The 22,347-nt window shown below is 42.2% G+C and overlaps 1 protein-coding gene across 1 annotated transcript in view; it reads left to right on the top strand.

Moving 5' to 3' along the window:
* Positions 1-11,636, top strand: part of LOC126335126 (juvenile hormone acid O-methyltransferase-like) — a 58,502-nt gene extending 46,866 nt beyond the window's left edge. Inside the window, exon 6 of the mRNA XM_049998085.1 lies at positions 9,235-11,636. Within this exon, the coding sequence (XP_049854042.1) occupies positions 9,235-9,422 (188 nt within the window). The 3' untranslated portion in view covers positions 9,423-11,636. The remainder of the gene's footprint in view (positions 1-9,234) is intronic.
* The last annotated feature ends 10,711 nt before the right edge of the window (positions 11,637-22,347 follow it).

Raw genomic sequence — 22,347 nt, 5'->3', positions numbered from 1 at the left:
TTCAGCAACAAATCGGGGATAGAAACTAGTGTTTGGAAAATGTCGTGTAACGACGCTGCAGAGCATCAAAGTTAAAAGTGCAGGCGCTTGCCCTTAGGCCACCCGTTCTCAGTAAACGTTACTTTGTACGCTGATAGACCACAGTTGGAACGTCTCGCAATGTTGTCATTCAGTGATCGGGACTGATTGCCACGATCCTACGAATATAATGTTCCGTTGCCTTGGCGGAGGACTGTTTCGGGAGTGGGTTTGCATCCGCAGTTTATTTCTCTCACAGAACTCTAAGAGCTCCAATGTTTTTCGGTGTACAAGAGGAAAAATAAACTGCAGATGGAGACCACTGTGTGGAGAAAGCCATCCCCAGAGGCATCAGAGCATCGCATTCATAGGAGACAAGGCCTGTCTACGCAGTAGATAGCTTCATCTTCTGCACCGGCAGTCAGTCACGATCACTGAATAACAACATTGCGAGACGTTCCGTCTTGTCAGTCAGCGCACGAAGTCACCTTTTCAGTCGAAGAGGGTGGCCAAATGGCAAGCTCTGGCACCTAGAACTTCCACGCTCTATAGCCCCGTTGGTGACACTTTGCGGACATGGGTTCCTTACCTCGATTTGTTACTGAAGGCACTCTCTAATTCCCTTGAAACTGACCTCAACATTTCTGGCACACCCTGTACAGTGGCAAATCTATCAATCTGTTAAACTGATAGTGTAGCTATTATTTTGCTTTGATAGAGGATATTAAAGGAAGCATTCACGAGAAATCCCCTAGCAGTGTATCACACCAGAAATCGAATGCACGACAGCCATAAGCACACAATGTTCTGTTAACCCTGTTGTTCCGTAGCATCAGCAAGTTTCACTACAGCTTTCACTCCGCTGCTAAATTTAAGACTGACAATGCTTCCAGTGGTAATGCTGCCCAACTCTATGTACGTAGACGTCATTCCAGAAGGTAACTTGACGTACTTCTATTGGTTTCCTTTTCTCCAGTAAAGGTCCCTCAGATGTTCACTAGTATCTTAGTTCTAGACACTGTCTTAGAAAACTTCGAAGGCAGTGACATGATGGACTGCAATGTTTCCCGATAAAGTTAAAAAACTAACTGCCTAATTTCTGTTCAAATGTAGCTCGATGGCTAGCAGATGAGTACATCCTTCGTTATTCTTTTCATAAATCTAAGTAGCGTAGTGTTCCACCTATTACATAACTATAGTATGCGGCTTGTGAACTGCAATAACTGGAATATTCAGGAAATTGCTGTTATGGAAGCAGCGCTTTTAGAGCGCTTTTACTCGTCTCATAAAATCTAAGTGACCAAAGTAGAAACAATGATATAACAGTGTGTGGCTTAGTGCTCAGCGCCTAAGGTGGAAGGTTCAAAAATTCTCATTAAGCGCTATAAATGCTATAAGTGAGGCCACGGAAATTAAAATACAATCGAAGAGAGTTCAGTGGAATTGGCAATTCAACTCATTCGGAGCATGGCGAAAGATAATTACCCCATTGCCTGCAGACGTTTTTTGTTTAACAGTGACATTTTCTTAAAATAACAAGGCGCAAACTATAAAAAAGACATGTCTCTTACTGGGAAAACAGTGAAACCTGATACAGCTAACTAGTGTAGCTGCATAAATATGGCTTTACGTAGGGACTCTAAGGGAGATTAATCCCCCCGCCCCCCCCCCCCCCTCTCTCTCTCTCTCTCTCTCTCTCTCTCTCTCTCTCTCTCTCTCTCTCTCTCTCCCTCTCCCCCCCTCTTTCCCGCCCGCCCCCCCTCTTTCCCGCCGCCCCCCCTTTTTTTTTCTTTATTCATTCACCTTCTCCTATCCTTCCTCCGCTTCGGCCTTTGAGGTTGAGGTTCCTTTTTTCATCGGCCCTGTGAGCGCGTGAAGGCCGGCCCACCGTCTAACGTGTAAGAGATGACGGGATAACGCGTAATTCCCAGCCCCAGCTCGAGAGGTGGGATGCGCAGGGAGGTGTAATTTCCTGAGCTGTTACCTTCCAAAATTGCTGACTGGTTCCTCTGTCAGGTGTTTAGGAAGTGTGAACAATCATCTAAGGCGGGTGCGGCCCCTTCTGAAGGGGGCCCCCAGTTGGAAGGACAGCGCCACTGGAGACGCTGACAATCATGGAGGATTTCTCGCAATGAGTCAGTCATCTTTACAGTCAGCAGCTACGGAACGTAAACGGAATTGGGCTAAAGATTCAAAGACCCTCCCAACCGCACCAAGGATCCTCGTTCCACGAACTGACGATAGTCAGTCCATCGCTACAGTAAATCAATTTATTATTCAGAAAGGTGTTTATGCATTTGCTGGCCCAGTCAAACACTGCTCTCGTTTACATAATGGCACTTTGCTTTTGGAGATTACTTCTGATTCTCAAACACAACTTCTGCTTGTAACTTCGCTCCTTCTGGCTATCTTGTTTGTGTTGAGGCTAATTGAATGCTTAATTCATCCTGTGGTGTTATTTACACAAGGTTGCTCCATTGTGTGACCAGGGCAGAAATCCCAACGTACCTCTATCAGGGTGTCATTGCTGTCCGTCAGGTGATAAAAAATGTAAATGCGTCCTTAATTCCACACACTCTTTTTCTCACTTTTTACAGAGTGGTTCTTCCGTCAAAGATCAAAGCAGGTTATGAAGTTATTTAGTCAGATCGTAGATTCCGAATCCGATGCTCTGCTACCAGTGTTTCCGTTACAGCCACACTAGAGATTCCTGTTATTCCCACCGAAATGTGTTACCGGTGGTAGGGATGGTCACCAGTGCGATTGTACGCCGCCTCATCCCCACTGCATCAACTACAATGGCGACCATGCTGCCTCCTCCCGCGATTGTCCCGTGTATCTCGATGAGCATACTGTCCAGGAGATCTGAATAATGGAAAAAGTGCTCACCTGGTCGCTCGCCAAGTTGTTGCGAGTCGGAAACAATGCATTCTACCCTTTGGCACCTACAGTACTCTCCTTGCTACCTCTTGCTCCACGAAGTACATGGCCACGCAGACATGCGACCTCAAATTTAGCTCTGAGGTTGTGAAATCGTCCAGTGTCATGATAGCATCCCCGTCTCCTCCTTCAGCTGTGCAATACGCCACCAAACTTTGGCTTCATGGTGTGAAGTCACCAGCTACACAACCGGCAGGCTGCGAAGGACAGAAGGAATACTCTCGTGAAGATATCCCACGTCCCTCGAGCCAACCAGCATCTGAGTCTTCTTCTGCTAACAGGAAAGTCTCGAAAAAATCAAACAAATGCAAATGGTCTTCCTCTTCGACGGTGCCGCCTCGTGATACCCTCGTCTGGCCAACCTCCGTGTCTCTGGTGTGCACTACCAATCGTTTTGCTCCACTGGACTCCGTGGCCGACAGCAGAATAATGCAGACGCTACTGTACACCTCATAGAGCAGCATCCACCTGCCTCTTCGCCCTGTAGCGGTAATTCTTCGAAGACTGGCACGCGTGAGCCACCGAAGTGACACCCCTTCATTTTTCCTCTTCATGACTCTCCTCCAATGGAACGTTCACGGTGTTCGATCCAACAAAGAGGATTTACGGATGCTCTTAGTATTGCTGTGTCCATTTGTTCTCTGCTTTCAGGAAATAAAATTGCTTCCTCACGACTGCTTTGGACTCACTCATTTCTTCCTGGTCCTTTTTTACCTTTCTGCTGAGGTTGACATTCCACCTCATGGGGATCGTGCTGCTCATACAGGATGGAGTTCATCGTCCACCCATCTCCGTGACTGCCCACCTCAAAGCTGTTGCAGTTCGCCTTTTACTTTCTCACTTGACCTTTTTGCTCTGTACCATTTACGTTCCTCCATCATATGAAGTCACCAGGGTAGACTTACTCCATCTTATAGGGCAGCTACCTCATCCCTTTCTCTGCTCGGTGATTTTAATGCCCACCATCTCCTTCAGGGTTCTCTTGGAACCTGTCAGGGAGGCGCCTTTTTGGCTGCTGTTCTTAGTCAACTTAACGTGTTCTGTCGTAGCACAGAAGCACGTTCCTTTCAGACTCCATTCACACCTATTCCCATTTGGACCTATCCTGCTACACTGCCCTGCTTGCCCACCGTTTCGAGTGATCTGTTCTTTCTGACATATACTCGAGCGACCATTCCCATATGCTATTCGTTTGCTGACTCCTACACCACATATGTGCACACCCAAATGGCCGCTTACTAATGCCAACTGGAGGCTTCACTCTTACCTGTCGACCTTCGACCAACATCATTTCCCCAGTTGTGATGACCAGGTGGAATATCTTCCAAACATTATCCTTACCGCCGCAGAACGTTCCATTCCTCTCACTTCCTCTTTACGATGCCATTTCCCGGTCCCTTGGTGGACTGAGACGTGCCACGACGCAATTCGCGCGACGAGACGTACTCTCCACGATTTTAACGGTCATTCTCCGATGGAAAACTGAATTCATTATAAACAGATGCGTGCAGTGTGTCGTCGCGTTCTTCGGGGTAGCAAGAAAGCTAGCTGGATTTCTGTAAAAGTTCTTCTAACTGTTCTACTCCCTCTTCTCCGACCGGCTCCCTGGGACCAAGATCGATTCCCCAATTTCCGGTCTGACAATAGCAGACGATGCCATCGTGGACCCTATTGCTATCTTCAGCATCTTGGGCCACCATTTTGCGGAGATCGTGGGTGCTACATCATGCTCTCACTTCATGCCAATCCTTCGCACCAAGGACAGAGGCTGTTAACATTCAGATGTTTCCGGCACCTTTCTCTTGCGGGAAAGCACTTTCTGCTTAAAACATACAACCGCATCAGGGCAGAGGGCACGTTTCCCTAACGCTGGCGTGAAGCCACTGTCATACCCGTATATCAGCCGGTAAACTACCGCCCCATTTCTCACCAGCTGTGCTTGCAAGGTGATAGAAATTATGAGATTCATGCCCAGGTGGTATGGTGTTCAGTCTTGCAATTTACTAACCACTGCACAATGTGGATTTCGAGCCGTACTTTCTGCAGTTGACCATCTCGTCACTTTGTCCACCGATGTCATGAATGGTTTTCTGTGAAACTACTAGACTGTGACCATGTTTTTCGATGTGGAGAAAGTGTAAGACACCTGCTGGAGGACTGGTATCCTCCATAGTCTCTACATGTGGGGGCTTCTGTGGCCGCGTGCCCCGTTTCCTTCAAGCAGTTTTAAAATGGAGAGTTTTCAAGATGTGTGGCTCTTGCCTTGCTTTGTCAGACACGGCTGTCCACGAAAACGGATTGCTACAGGGTTCCGTCCCGAGCGTCATGCCCTTTGCTATCGCCATTAACCCTATCATGGCCTGTCGCATGCCGGGCATCCCCGGCTCCCTTTTTGTTGACGATGTCGCCATATATTGCAGATCTCCATGGACATCTCATTGAGCAGCATCTTCAGCGGTGTCTCAATTGTCTTTACTCATCGACAATGTCTTTCGTTTTTCCACTGACAAAATAGTTTGTATGAATTTCTGGAAGCGCAATTGGTTTCTTCCACCGCCTTTACATGTTGAACCTGTTGCTCTTCCGTTCGTTGAAGCTGCGAAATTCCTCGGGCGTTTGCTCGTTAGTAAACACACTTGGTCTTCCCACGTGTCGTATGTGGCAGCCCACTGTATGCAGTTCCTGAGTGTCCTGTGTTTCCTCAATGGCACATCCTGGATTGCAGATCGAACCACCCTCCTCAGTTTGTACCGGTCCCTTGTCCATTCGAAACTAGACTACGGGTGTTTCGTTTATGCATTTGCACGTCCGTCCCTCTTATGCCGTCTCCATACTTTCCACAGTGTCATCAGTTTGGCCACTGGCGCCTGTTACACTAGCCCGGTTGAGAGTCTGCATGCAGAAGCTGCCGAACTACCGCTGTCCTAACGCCGTGACTTTCTCCTTAGCCGGTATGCATGCAGTTTCTCTGCCATGCGTGGCCACCCATCCTGTGCCTCCTTTTTCGATGATTCCTTTGATCGCCAGTACGCGCTGCGTCCCCTCTTCTGTTTTACCTCCTGGAGTTCGCTTTCGGCTCTTGCTGCGGCAGCTTAACTTCACGCTATCTGCAACTTTCCCAATGGATCTGAACCTTTCACAACCTTAGCCTCGTGTGGCGGCCCACGTTCACCCCGGCCTTCATTCGCTTCCTAAGGACACTACTCCAGCCTCGCTCTAACGCTTTCAGATTCACGACTTCCATATTGAATTCCGGGATAGTAACTTTGTGTACACTGATAGCTCTCGGATTGTCCGTGGTGTCGGGTGTGCCTTCTTCATTGGCGCAGACTTTTTTCGGTATCTGCTTCCGGAATACAGCACAGTATTTGCAGCAGAGCTCATCGTCCTGTATCAGACCACGCAGTCCATCCGGCGACACAGGCTTTTCAATTGCGCCATCTGCTCACACTCTCAGCGTCTTTCAAACCCTCTGTGTGGTGCACACCGTCCATTCCTTAGTCCAGCGGGTGCAGGAAAGCGGTCTCTCTAGGTGGAGCTACTGTGATGTTTGAAAGTTCCTGGGAACGTCGTTGTGACAGGAGACGGGGCAGCTGAGGCTGCTGCCAAGGCTGCAGTCCTCGTACCTTGGCCCACTAGTTCTTATATTCCCTCGGATGACCTCTGTGTTGCTGTCAGCAGGTGGTGTCACTTTGGCATCACCTCTGGTCCTCCCTTCATAGGAACAAGCTCTGGGCTATTAAGTTTCTCCCAGCGGCTTGGACGATCTCCTCTCGGCCCTATCGTCGCAAGATCGTTATTTTAACTACATTCCGTATAGGGTACTATCTCTTTAGCCATCGCCATTTGTTAGTAGTGCTCCCCTATCACTTAATGCACGTTGCGCCCAGCGTTTGACGGTTCGCCATTTCCTGACTGAATGCCTTTTTTTTTTTTTTTTTTAATCGCTTACGTTCCCGTTTTTCATCTGAGTTATTGACTGTTTTAGCGAACGACGCGTGGACTGTCGACCAGTTTTTACTTTTTATTCCTCCTAGCAATATGGCGAAGGCCACTTAATTTTTAGTTCTGGACCTCCAATTCTCTATGGCGTATTTTATAGACCTTTCTCCATTTCCTTTTAAGCCGTCTTCTCTTCCGTCAATTGGGATTGACGTGTAGTCGTTTTTAATTCCTCTTTGTCTTTATGTTCTAGAGTTTTGACATAGGCGCGTTTACCCTAGTTGTTTTTGCGGCCTAAAACAAAACAAACCTCGGTCAAAGAGTTTAGTTTTTCAGCTTCGCGACGATTAAACCCGACACACAGTTGACATTCACAAGCAAAGCATTCACAGATATTGGCTACCGGATCTGACATTGTCGGTGCTGCAATCTAGTTGTTGTTCGCAGAATTTAATGATGCTCGCTTTCCACGCTTTGTGTTTCCAGTCGTTGTGGCTTAAACTACAGTAGTGTTGTTCAAAACCACAATTAAATAAGCCTTATCCAGTCTAAGGTTGGTCAGCACTGAAGTAACGACATTTTGACACTGAAGTGATATTTTGATTTAGTCCATTATAAATAGCTTGTGAAAGCCTGTGACGGTGAAAACAGTGGGTTTCTAAATAATTTTTTTTGCAACATTAAAGGTTTTCCTTATATATATATATATATATATATATATATATATATATATATATATATACTAGAAATTTATTTCCGTTTTTATCGAAGTTGGAGACTTTATTGTGAAAAATTCCATAGCATTAACGATTCAAAATGTTGACCACCGCTGGCCACTAATTTCTCCCGGCAGCATACGAATACCGGGGCCGAAGACCTGCACGTCTTTTCACGAGATCCATTTCTGCAGTTGTTCACATGACCAGAAGTGATGGTCAGCTAGGCCGTGTGGCATTGATCGAAGGAGGTGGTAGTCAGAGAACACGACGGATGGGGTATCACTTCCTATGTCAAAGTTTTTAACGGATTTTGTTAAATGTCATGCTGAAAATCAACTTTTCATGTCAATCACTGTACTGTGGCTACTTGTCTTTCAGTGCTTGGCAGACACTTCAGCTGCTTTCCATAACTATCTCCTGTGACTCCGTCGGTTTTAGTAGCTTCGAAAACCTTCACTCTTCCACCACTTCGCCGCATTTAGACGTCAAAACCACCGGTCCTGAATGGTTGAAACCATTCTAGGCAAGTTTTTTTTACAAATAAGTGCTTCACCACAGATCATACCCAGCATTTTGGGCCTCAGCCGCAGATTTCATCATCTTAAAGCACAATATTAAAACTTCCGCAGAGGACGAGAACTGGGCTCTTAAGATGAGAATAATTTTATGATAGAATCACAAATCGACAAATATTTTGATGCTGCTATGTTTGTAAACATACTGGAAACAAACGGAAATGAAACATGGACGATAAATAGTTTAGACAAGGAGAGAACAGAAGCTTTCGAAATATGGTGCTACAGAAGAATGCTGAAGATTAGATGGGTAGATCACATAACTAATGAGGTACTGAATAGAATTGAAGAACAGAAATTAGTGGCACAACTTGACTAGCAGAAGGGATAAGTTGGTAGGACATATTCTGAGGCATACAGGGATCACCAATCTAGTATTGGAGGGCAGCGTGGAGGGGAAAAATCGGAGAGGGAGGCAAAGAGATGAATACACTAAGCAGATTCAGGAGAATGGAGGTGGTTGCTGTCGGTACTGGGAGATGAATCAGCTTGCACAGGATAGAGTAACAAGGAGAGCTGCATCAAACCAGTCTCTACACTGAAAATAAAAAATTTGTTTGTAAAAGTCTAAGCTTAATGTATGACACTGAAGACTTTCCAGCTGCACAGCCACTTTCAGCTACTGCCATCTGTTGCAAAACGGCGGAAGCAGAGTTCTAGATCTAATATATTTTGCACTACGCCTTTAGGGATATGAGTCCCATTTTCAAGTGCGGTTTTCTCTGTATTATGTCATTCATGATGTTTTTGATATTTTAGGTTCGGCATTGTCTTCACTACAGTGTATAAAAACGCATAATTTTCAGTTACTGCCGAAATTTGAAACAATTACATATTTTCCTTGTAGTCCATCTATGAAATAAAATTCTATATGTTTTCTGAATGCACGCTGCAGATGGAACACACCACCTGCTAGGTGTGCATTTCTGATAATGAACATTCTGTTATGTTTGTGTCAAGGGCTACATGCGTATTTGATTTCATTCGTGTGTGTTTCATTTATAATTTTTAGGTGCTTCAAATGAAACGTTTTTGTGCAGGGTACTTAAGAGCGGTGAATCCTTTCGTGCACAGATTGCCAGATGAGAAGAAGGAAGACTTTCTCGCAGAAATACTGCGGCGTTGCTATGTCATGTATGCAGTCACAATGGAAGAGAACTATTTAACTGGAATGAAGTCGTACAGTTTCAACTACAGGTGTTTGACTGCACTGCTAATCAGACTCTAAAAACGACATGGCTGCTTACTGCTGCAGTTGTGTATATACTGACAGTTACGTGCCGTTTGTCTTGGGTTTTAAGTTATCGACAATCAATTTTCTTTTCCAAGTTTTAAGACTTTGACGAAACTGTAACGGTCGCGAGCACTCACTCACATTCATTCATTAAGCACTGTCTTAAAGAAAAAAAACTCCTCAGCGCTGGGATCACAGTTCATAGAACTTATTGTCAGATGTAATGTTTACTCAGTACTCTTCCATTGAAAAGTAAGAAATAAGAAACCCAATTTCAACAAATTGTAACCCTACTATTGTTTCTGAAACATCTCTCCTTAAGGTACGAGGTAAAAATTACAAAATGTTAATGTGTGAAACCGTTCTCCATTAGATGGTGCTAGTTACGCTTGCCGTTTTAAGAATAAATAGCAGGCTCTTTCGTAGTTGAATTTGTGTTACTGTTTTCACGATACATGTTTGTTTCGGTAAAGAAATACCATGCAGCAATGAACACTACTCTTCTTTTGTCTATTGTGACATCTATTGACGCAAAATCCGAAGCAGTAACGCTACTATTAGTGTGTATCTCGGTATCTTAAAAATTAGTGCTGCACGTTCAAATCTAGACACTAGCAACCGAGTTTGTAAGCTCCACATTTTAAGTTGAGTTTTCAGAGTTTGCTATTACCCTGTGTAAAGACTAATGCTCTTCCCAGTGAATCAACTGACTTGTATGAAATGCATGAAGCATGTAATATTGTATTTTTTGTTTTTGATTAGCGATATTAAGTCACGTACGAAAATTGCGACCACCATCTAACAATTTTTTAAAACTTTTAATACTGATAATTAGGTCCCAATAAAAATTCACTTGGTATTCAGTAATTCACATTGACGCGTTTCGATCTTAATTCATCTGTTAAAAGATTACAGGGGTAAAAAGCAACAGATTGATAGAGATTTTCTAAATCATGATTAACAACTTTTTTTAAACGCAAGTCAAGCTTATGAACTTACCTAAGAATAAAGGTTGAATTCTTCATACACAGTACGGTCCCGTGTGAGCGAAATGCTCCAGTTTACAGTTAAGCATGAAGTGCATTGCAGGGTAGAGTGTTAACAGTAATGCCATCCAAATAGCGTGAGCACATGAGTGAAGTGGCGCTACGAGTGACAAATGGAGGTACGATGAAACAAGTGTGCTAATAATGAAAACAAGATATAAAAGAATAAATACTTAAGTTTCCAAACGTTAGAGCACAAAATGTTATAAATATCACAAGTCGTCTTGAAAAATTATAAAAGGCAAACTGAAGAGCATAAGAGACAGTAAAAACGAAATACTGTATAAATGAGAAATTGTAAAATTCAAAAAAAATTCTAGCTATTATGGATATTCTACAGATATATGCCAAACGAAAACAATAAGGGGGTCAACGGGAATTACAAACAACGTGAGCCAATATAATAGTACACATTTAAAAAATATGTGCCGTATGACCATAGAACAGTACACCAAAATGACAAATTTTTAAATTTACTTTGTTACAATAAATGTAAGAGAATGGGAAAAAGACAAAAGGAAGATTCAAACGATAAGAAGGAATGACAACGTGCTACGCATAAGGAAATCGCAGGGTGTGGAATGAAAGAGCAAGTGAGGCATAAAATTATGACAAGGTGCATAAACTAAATGAATAACAAATGTGTGTGCAGCCATCGCATCATTCTGAACAGCCAAAGGCTATGCCATCAACAATCTGTCGAAAATATCAAACTACTGGCAAGCGGAAACACTCCTCATTAATCACATAGAAGGGTTAGCTTAATATAAATTTCCAGCACCTCACGAATATAGTGTTCTCGTCCTATACGTTCAACACGCAATATTTTCGTGCCCATTTTTGTAGGAGGTCGTGTGGCCTTCATTTTCCTGATGACAGCAAGAGCACTACTCTTTCTGTGATTGTTACCTATATCTAGTCGCAAACGGTGGGATTGCTGGTAGTTCGGAGCTCCAACGTTATGGGCGTAATGGGTCCTTTTAGGTATGTGGCTGCAAGGGAGGGGAAGGAATCCATTGTGCACTCTGTACACACACCAGGAGGAGCCATTCCAGATGTGAAACAGGTGCTTCTGGACGCCATGAAGAGCACAGGGTGCAGGCAGCTGCAGGTGGTTGCCCACGTTGAAAGTAACGAAGTGTTGCTTTGGATCGGAAGAGATTCTCTCTGGTTTCGGGCGGATAGCTGAAGTAGTAAAGACTGATAGTCTTGCTTGCGAGATCAAGGCGGAACTCACCATCTGTAGCATCGTCGACAAAACGGACTGTATTCCTTTGGTACAGAGCGGAGTGGAGGGTCCAAATAAGAGGCTCTGTATGATTCTGCGACCGTGTAGGTTGCAGATACCTCGACTTGCTTTATGGCACGTTGGGTTTCCTGGTTCTGCTAAGTAGGTCAGGAGTCCCCTACACACAGGAAGCGGCTACACGGATATCAGGAGCTGTGTGGAGGGGACTGGGCGTGGTTTTTTTTTTTTTTAGGTCAGTGTGTCGGTGAATTGCAGAAAGGGCTTCAGTTTCAAAGAGCACAGGCCGAACACAGGATGAGGGTAGACACAAAAATCAATATTACAGTTGTGGTCTCTCATAGCTATGCGGTAAAAGAACCAGAGCTCCAAACGCTAGCAGAAAGTACTGAATCCAAAATCGTTACAGGTAAGGAAAGCTGGCTAAGGTCGGGAAAAAGTTCAACCGAAATTTTTACAAAGACTAACCGTGTTCAGAAAGGATCGTTTAAATGCAGGTGGAGTGTTTATTATTGTTAGTAGTAGAGTACCTTGAAGTGAAATTAAAGTAGATAGTTCCTGTGAGTTAGTATGAGAAGAGGCTGTACTTGACAACCGAAATAAATTAACATTTTGTTCCTTTTTCCGACACACTTACTCAGATGATACAGCCACTGAACGGTTCGTTTCAAGTAGGGTACCCCAAAACAATTATCGTTGGTTGTAAATTCAATCTACTATCTATGATGTTGTTGTTGTGGGCTTCAGTCCTGAGACTGGTTTGATGCAGCTCTCCATGCTACTCTATCTTGTGCAAGCTGCTTCATCTCCCAGTACCTACTGCAACCTACATCCTTGTGAATCTGCGTAGTGTATTCATCTCTTGGTCTCCCTCTACGATTTTTACCCTCCACGCTGCCCTCCAATACTAAATTGGTGATCCCTTGATGCCTCAGAACATGTCCTACCAACCGATCCCTTCTTCTGCTCAAGTTGGGCCACAAACTCCTCTTCGCCCCAATTCTATTCAATACCTCCTCATTAGTTAAGTAATCTACCCATCTAATCTTCAGCATTCTTCTGTAGCACCACATTTTGAAAGTTTCTATTCTCCTCTTGTCCAAAATATTTATCGTCCATGTTTCACTTCCATACGTGGCTACACTCCATACAAATACTTTCAGAAATGTCTTCCTGACACTTAAATCTATACTTGATGTTAACAAATTTCTCTTCTTCAGAAACGCTTTCCTTGCCATTGCCAGTCTCCATTTTATATCCTCTCTACTTCGACCATCATCAGTTATTTTGCTCCCCAAATAGAAAAACTCCTTTACTACTTTAAGTGTCTCATTTCCTAATCTATTACCCTCAACATCACCCGACTTAATTCGACTACATTCCATTATCCTCGTTTTGCTTTTGTCGATGTTCATCTTATATCCTCTTTTCAAGACACTATCCATGCCATTCAACTGCTCTTCCAAGTCCTTTGCTGTCTCTGACAGAATTACATTGTCATCGGCGAACCTGAAAGTTTTTATTTCTTCTCCGTGGATTTTAATACCTACTCCAAATTTTTCTTTTGTTTCCTTTACTGCTTGCTATATATACAGATTGAATAACATCGGGAAGAGGCCACAACCCTGTCTCACTCCCTTCCCAACCACTGCTTCCCTTTCATACCCCTCGACTCTTATAACTGCCATCTGGTTTCTGTACAAATTGTAAATAGCCTTTCGCTCCCTGTATTTTACCCCTGCCACCTTCAGAATTTGAAAAGAGTATTCCAGTCAACATTGTCAAAAGCTTTCTCTAAGTCCACAAATGCTAGAAACGTAGGTTAGCCTTTCTTAATCTTTCTTCTAAGATAAGCTGTAGGGTCAGTATTGCCTCACGTGTTCCAACACTTCTACGGAATCCAAACTGATCTTCCCCGAGGTCGGATTCTACTAGTTTTCCATTCGTCTGTAAAGAATTCACGTTAGTATTTTACAGCTGTGACTTATTAAACTGATAGTTCGGTAATTTTCAAATCCGTCAACACCTTTCTTTGGGATTGGAATTATTACATTCTTCTTGAAGTCTGAGGGTATTTCGCCTGTCTGATACATCTTGCTCACCAGATGGTAGAGTTTTGTCAGGACTGGCTCTCCCGAGGCCGTCAGTAGATCCAATGGAATGTTGTCTACTCCGGGGGACTTGTTTCGACTCAGGTCTTTCAGTGCTCTGTCAGACTCTTCACGCAGTATCGTGTCTCCCATTTCATCTTCATCCTCTTCCATTTCCATAACATTGTCCTCAAGTACATTGCCCTTGTATAGATCCTCTATATACTCCTTCCACCTTTCTGCTTTCCCCTCTTTGCTTAGAACTGGGTTTCCATCTGAGCTCTTTATGTTCATACAAGTGGTTCTCTTATCTCCAAAAGTCTCTTTAATTTTCCTGTAGGCAGTATCTATCTTACCCCTAGTGAGATAAGCCTCTACATCCTTACATTTGTCCCCTAGCCATCCCTGCTTATCGATTTTGCACTTCCTGTTGATCTCATTTTTGAGACGTCTGTATTCCTTTTTCCCTGCTTCATTTACTGCATTTTTATATTTTCTCCTTTCATCAATTAAATTCAATATTTCTTGTTACCCAAGGATTTTTACTAGCCCTCGTCTTTTTACCTACTTGATCCTCTGCTGCCTTCACTACTTCATCCCTCAAAGCTACCCATTCTTCTTCTACTCTCTTTCTTTCCCCCATTCCTGTCAATTGTTCCCTTATGCTCTCCCTGAAACTCTGTACAAGCTCTGGTTCTTTCAGTTTATCCATGTCCCATCTCCTTAAATTCCCACCTTTTTTGCAGTTTCTTCAGTTTTAATCTACTATCTATATGTTGTCAAAAAGACTTCTAAAGTCGATGGTACGTATAAACCGTCGTCCAGATCGTAATGAGAGCCTTCTCAGTAAATTATTTTGAACAATTGGTTCAGGAGCAGATTACAAGTGTAATCTGTTGCGAAAATGTACTTCACCTTTTAGCAACAAATGATCGTAAACAAATAGGGAGCATCCTGACATCGATTAGTGTCAACAAGGTTGTTGAAGCTAGACTGAATACTGTGAATTCCAAACCTATCTAAAATTAACTCAAAATACATCTATTTAAAAAAGCGACAAAAATTCTGTTGACACCTTCCTAAGAGACATCTCCATTCCTCCCCAGTCTATCTAAGCGTAGGCCAGATGTGGCTTAAACTCGAACAGTTTCGACGGCAATTGAGATATTTACCACATCAATAAGAAATTGTACTAATGATCTTTAGTACACAAAATACTTGAATACTGTTGCAGAAGCAACGAAAAAGGCATGCCAAATGGAAAAAGCAAAATTCCTCCCAAGACGCGAATTTTTACTGAAGCTCGAAGTTTAGCATGAACTTCAGTGTGACATGCTGTTAATAGTTTTCACAACTAAACTGCCTCGAAGTCTGACAGGAAACCCCAAGGGTTTGTGGTAGTACAAAAAGTTCGCCAGCGGAAAGACACAATGCTTTCAGTGAGCAACAACGGTGTTAATGTACTTGCGTAGGCTTCCGCGGCTAGAGTCAATCGACATAAAAGTTTTCTGGGTGTGGTACCGCGTCATAATGTATAAAACTACTGCTGCTGGAGAAAAAAAATCGAAGTTTCGGCCACGGTTGCAGCGGCCTCCTTCTGGGTCTACTGGCGCGTTTTAGCTATGTAGTGTCCCTTATAATTTGTTGTTACTGTTCACTCCGCATGCAAATTACAACATAATTTTAAAAAGATAGTTAGTTTCATTGGTCACTTAAGGAAGGAGAGGAAACTTCATTTCAATAGGTTGTTGTCTATTGGCCCTTTGGTTATGTGCCATGATTGGTCACCGTTGAATGAGACGTTGTCTCTTGTTTACCAAATGCTGGACGTCGCGTGGCGGCAGTTACTTTCCGGTAGTACTCGTGCCTCGTGTTGGCAGTGCGGTCTGTTTGGCTCTGATTGCTAACAACCAAGAAGGAGCAAGCCTCAGTTCATCCTCCCTATTCATGTTATGAGGGTGTTTAAGTAATCAAGTGCTCTACTTGCCCGCGAAAGGTAAAGGTCCTGAGTTCGAGTCTCGGTCCAGCACACAGTTTTAATCTGCCAGGAACTTTCATATCAGCGCACACTCCGCTGTGGAGTGAAAATTTCATTCTAGATTATTTAAGATTGTTTAAATTAAGAAAATGCAGCTAATTTCTTATGACAAAAATGTAAAATTAATTACTCTTTATTTGCGCTATTTCCGTTGTTTTATACCGCAGATTTGGTCCCATTCAAGCCAGTGATAAAAGTTGTAGAAGCATGAAAAAAAAAATTTTCACAGCATCGAGTACACCATAAAAAAGCTGCACTTTACAACTGCCAGTGTACCACTACAATATGAACCTAAAAGAACTGACCTGGAGCCAAGTTAAGGGATTTGCTGCGAGACCGACATTTTAGCTGCCAGATATACTGAAATTAATGGAAGAAGCTTTGTCTCGTCACTGCCGAAAGCTGGTAAGGTACAGAATCGTAGGCTACGTCGAAAGAGGATGACAAAATGTGGCGCTGGGTGGCTTCTTGGATTCTGTTGTTGACTCGTTATCAACGTCGCAGATAGCAGTTCCAGTACTGAAAAGTATTTCTCGGGTTCAAATACAGAAGTTCAGAGATTACCAGACAACTGACTGTGAATAACACCTTCAGTATTAATCTATACGGTAAAATCCCTGCAATACCCTTTTGCATCACACACAGATCACTCAGAAAAATTACTGTGTTTAAGTTAATATTGTAATTGTATTAATTGATGAAAATTGCTATGTTAGCTGAGAATATTTCATATTATGAAGCATACCTGGTCCCCCTCAGAAGCGTGTGGTATTGCTGGAGTTTTGCCTAACATTATTTCACTCTCCTTGAAAATGAAAATCAAAGCTTCGTTTCTCTGCTCGTCACTTTTTACGTCTTAATTGCAACTTTCCACATCACTGCAGCTTACGTGGACCAGCTTGCTGACCAGTGCTGTGAAAAGTTAAATGCGACGGTAGGGCGGTTATCCGGTACTGTGGCTGGTGCGCGTAACGCACAGCATAAGGCGTGTCCTTGTAATCTTACTCGACTGTACGAGACACGACTTGGCTTCCGCTTCACGTGAAACGAGGCCCTGTGAGATTCCAGCAAACGTGGAACACAGAGTAACATTTATATCAGGTTTAGTCTGATAATGAACTCAGTATAGTTATCATTGACATTTCATAGCGATTATCACGCTTGTTTAGTCATACCTCCACTTGTCACTCGTAGCGCCGCTTTACTCGTGTAGCAACGCTATCTGGTGGTCATTCCTGTTATCTTGCTACCTTGTAACAAATTTAACGCTCAACTGCAGTAATTAGATTGCACATGACACCGTACTGTGTGTGTGTGTGTGTGTGTGTGTGTGTGTGTGTGTGTGTGTGTGTGTGTGTGTGTGTGTGTGTGTGTGTGTGTGTTTGTTTTACTCTATACCTTTGACTTTTGTTATCTTTTGAGGAGTTAAGCTCGAAGCGCGTCAATCAATGAGAATTACTGACCACAAAGTGATAGAATTTTTCCAGTGACCTTTTCAGCCGTTTCAAAGGTTTGATAATTTTATTGTACACTTATGAATTTCAAACTCAATAAAATTTTTGAAAGTTTAATCATTAGCAATCCCGAAAAATTTGATCTCTGTCGACGACAAATCCAATGGCTTTACCGCTATTCTGTGTCACCAAAAAGAACATTTTGTGACTGGTTCGGAAGAATCTCTCCTGCTGATAATACCAAAACCCTAGACAGAAAATGTTTCAGCCATTTCTCAGAGTGTCTAACATGAGAACTAAAATGGAAAGTTAACCAATATTTTGAAGTAATAAATATGTATATCCTGGATGATAACCAGCATAACTGACAAAACATGGTTTACAAAATGTGTGTTGAGAGCCAGTGATAACACCACGGTGTTGTCTCACCTGGTTAGAAGTACGTATTTCTCATGCTTGGTAAGTTTTGAATTATACGTTATGGCATATTATTTCTTTCTCATAGAACAGAGAATTAAATTTACGTAAATAAAGGAGGATGTCAAGCCTCTGATCTGAAAGGTAACATCAGGCTATGCTTAGCAATGCTTTTATATGTAATGTGATTGAAGACGTAAACACTTTCCTGCGCTGTCACCGCTTTTTTATGTATGTTATTCGCTATACGATCTATTGTAGTTATAATTGTCTTTTCATTATCTACCTACGTTCTAGAAACAGAAGCAAATTTAACAGAAATGTGACAGAAATTTGTTGCCATTTCATGTTATTAAGGTGTGTACCGCGTCTGCCGTTAGCGAGACGTATACTTCAGGGTCCAACTACCTGTCGGCCGTAGCAGCTGTCCTGCTGCCGCCTGCAACTACCCTGTCGGTAAAACCCGGTGGCTGGCTCGCGCTACTCTTGTCACTGTCCGTAGTCCCTCTCCATACCTGCTTAGGTGAAACCATTTCAAAGTTTCTAGCTTTCTGTTCATATTTACTCTCACAAAACCACTTAAATCTCTGTTTCAATGCAGTCTCTGGATTCTCCCAAGATTCTTTAGGATACAGTCTTCTATTGTAAGTACGTTCCCGACTGCTCAACAAACATAACGACTTACGTTCAGTTCCACCAAGGGTTTCTCCTGCGCGCGCGCAGTAGCTATTTCTGTATCTGTACTCGACTTCCTACTTATTGCAATATTTGTATCTGCAAACTAAACAAACTTAGCATCTGGCCATGTAACAGATGAGAGGTCATTAATCTACACAAGAAAAAGCAAAGGAACCAAGATGGAATATTGAGGGACACCACATGTAATTAATTCCCAATCACATGAAGACTGTCTATGTTTGCGTTTATTTAAGACAATACTGTGATTCACACAGTCAATGGCCTTTGACAGGTCACAGAAAATGCCAGTAGCCTCTAGTTTATCTAATGAACTAAGTACGTTCTCACTACACGTTCAAATAGCTTTCTCTATGTAAGAACCCTTATGAAACCCAAGCCGTCACTTGGACAATGTATTCTTTGCAGTCAGATGCTTAAGGAGATGCTTGAACACAACCTTTTGAAATTTTTTTTTTTGAAGGCACAACAAAAGTGAAATTAATCGATAATTTGATGGTAACTCTGTCCCCCTTCTTATAGAGAGGCTTAACTTCAGCATATTTCAGCTAGTCTGGAAATGTTGCAGTGATAAGATTAATTACACAAATAACTTAAGATGGAACTCAACTCGCATGATTACTCTTTCATTAACTTTTTTGATAAGCTATTGTACCCACTGGAATACTTGGATTTTAAGGATTTTATGATGGATGCTACTTCTTTGGGAGAAGTGTCATTTTCATTTTAGTGGCGTTATTTTTGAAGACTGGTCTTGGATACTCCATTGCACTATTCACCGAACCTGACAACCTCAAGCTGTCAGTAACAGAAATAATACTTCCAACACTACATGTATTTGTTGCCAAAGTCGCATTTATTTTTAGAGCTACCTGTTGCTCTTCCTTTCTGGCCCCACCTTTCTCTGCCATAACTATATCCCATACAGTTTTTATCTTGTTGCCTGATATAATTATATTTTTCTCAAAATAAAGCTGCTTCAATTTTTGGATTACTTACTTCAGTAGTTTGCTGTATTCTTTCTAATGTATTAAAATTCTAACTTCAGAGCTGTTCCTAGGTAGTAGATAGTGTCTCCTTTTTGTCCCTGATGATACCTTTACTCCTTGTGTAATCCACAGTTTACTTTTCGATTTCAGTATGATTTGAGTTACCTTCAGCGGAAAATATTTTTCAAACGTGGAGGTAACTTTATTAATGAATGCTTTTAATTTGCATTTGAGTCAGAAGTATTGTAAACGTCTGTACATTTCATGCCTTTGAGCAGTTTCCTGAATTTCTCCAATTTTGACTTATTTATTATCCTCCTGTACTCAGATTTAATAGATTCTTTTATTCTGAAAAGTTTCAACATTTAACTCAAGATGCTGCATGTCATGATCAGATAGCCCATTTACTATTGGATTTTCCCTAGATTTGTCTACAAAGAGATCAGCAATAGCAGTCTTTACATAGCATAGTTGTAAAGTTCACGTAGGAACTAATTTGAATGATAGTGTTGCTGACTCCAATAATTGTTCGCTGACAGAGCTTTTCAATAAATTCACATTAAAATCAGCAGCAGCAGCAGCCACAACTTCCTTGTTTTTTGCCGTGAGATGGGATAACAGAGCTTCCAGATTTTTATGAAGAGGTTCAGATTTCCTGAAGGTGATCTGTATATGCCTATTATTATAAAGGGCTTGTTATGAAATCTTTCCTTTGCACAAACTTCTAAGTGCTGCTCTGAGCAAAATTCATCAATCTTCTTGAAATCGAAACAGTTTGTCACAAATGAAGGAACTCCCCCTTTCTCAATATTTTCTCCACAGAAGTAAATATCTAACTTAAATCCAGTACCATTTAACGTATCTGTACCAGTGGTCACATGATGTTCAGAGAGACAAATTATATCAACTGGATTGCTCAACTCTAATTCAACACAAATAAGTAACTCATTAGCCTTACCCCTTAGTCCTCAGATATTCTGATGCAATAAGAATATCTCATTTCGTGCACTGGTGAATTACTACTTGATGAAACTAATCTTCCTGTCAATTTTTGAGTATCTCCAGTTTCAATCAGACGCTGTCTGCATGAATTGTGTGCATTAAAATTTGGTTTCGGACTGCCTGTTAATCAATGTGAATGTCATTTTGAGGCTCTCTGAACATGTTTTTTCTGTCCTCTCTACCCTAAGAAACTGCTGTTCTGTCACTTGTACTTTACCATTTGTGGCAGTGCCGTCCCTCAAGTTATTTGTTCTTAGCCCAGACAGTTTTCCCTTCTCTTTCCTGTTGAGGTGAAGGTTGTGCCTAGTGTAGTCCCACCAGCTGATAGTCAACAGGAACCACACTGATATGAGACCCCATACCTGATTCAAGCAGCCGTTCCACCTCTAAGTTAACTCTCCTAACAGAAGAGTTTAAATGGTGCCAGTCATGGCACCTCAGAACAGACACAAGCCCAACGCCAGTATGTCTCGTTGCTGAAGCTATATTTACAGGTCACCCTCAATTTAATAATTATGGTTCCTATGTATTCTGTTGCGTACCCCCCACCCACTATTACCATAGTGTCTTCCTTTGTGAAGTCTTTTCAAAGTAAACATACATCCTCTATCACCCAGACTTGCACTAGGTTAAAAAAAAATTGTGACCTGGTGACCTGGTGACCTGGTGACCTGGTGACCTGGTGACCTGGTGACCTGGTGACCTGGTGACCTGGTGACCTGGTGACCTGGTGACCTGGTGACCTGGTGACCTGGTGACCTGGTGACCTGGTGACCTGGTGACCTGGTGACCTGGTGACCTGGTGACCTGGTGACCTGGTGACCTGGTGACCTGGTGACCTGGTGACCTGGTGACCTGGTAACCTGATCCTAGTTCAACCTACAACAGTTGACCAACACCTCTACCATGTGAACTGCCTAACAACTTTCTTCACAACTTTTTGACTTCTTACTTTTCAAACACTTTTTGAAAGTTTGTTGTGTCCTGTCTACTTCTACATCTACTTGTGGCTCATCAGTTTCCAACTGTGACAACAGATCAAACCTGTTTTCCACATTAACAACCACACTGTGTCTGACAATGTCATTTCTTCTATAACCTGTTGTCACATCCTACCTCAGTTTTCCCTTCTCCCCCCTTAACCTTTCCAGATCTTGTTTCGCTTTATCTGTTTCCGCCTTAAGGGCAGCAATCTTCACCTTCTGTTCCACTATCTTCTTTTCTCAACAGCAAATCCTACAAAACCAATAAGCCTTGTTTATTTCCCCAACTTCCATGCCACAAGTGTCATCCACATGAAAGAAACAGCAACATCCCTCGCACCACACCCCAGAAATAACAATCGTGTGGCAAGTCGTACACTTCTCCCTCATAGTAAGCAAATTTTAGCTTTAGTCTAAGTTAAAACAAGAGTAACTTCGTAGACTCCTTAATATATTAAATTTCTAAGAAAAGTTTAGGCCTAAAGTTCAGATACTAATTCAAACCACCTGGATAAACAAAAACGATTTAACCTGTATTGTTTGTAACGAATCAAAAAGTAAAAGAATTGAGTCTACACTATATAAACTATTCACTTATTTCAGAACTTATCACTTCGGCTACTTAATAAAGAATCAAATGGATGGCGTATAAGAATACACAAATAACACGAACGTTACTTTATTGAAATAATCACGTAACTTACAGTATACCACAACGTCAACAAATCCTAGCCCGAAATTCGGGGCTATGGAATGGTTTTTCTTTTTCGGAAAATACGCAAAAAATGTGAAACCTTTCGTTGATAGTTTACAATAGTCATTAATTTACTTACGATTTAATGTTGCCTTAATTGTTGCTACTCACACTTATCTTTACGAGAACAGTGAAAGTGCACCACTTGTCAACTAAAGATGCTGGACTGTTATAGGAATCTAAGTTTATATTTAATGTGGGAAG

The sequence above is a fragment of the Schistocerca gregaria genome, chromosome 2 (genome assembly GCF_023897955.1).
Source record: "Schistocerca gregaria isolate iqSchGreg1 chromosome 2, iqSchGreg1.2, whole genome shotgun sequence".
NCBI classification, from domain to species: Eukaryota; Metazoa; Arthropoda; class Insecta; order Orthoptera; family Acrididae; genus Schistocerca; species Schistocerca gregaria.
This window is presented reverse-complemented; position numbering and strand designations above follow the sequence as displayed.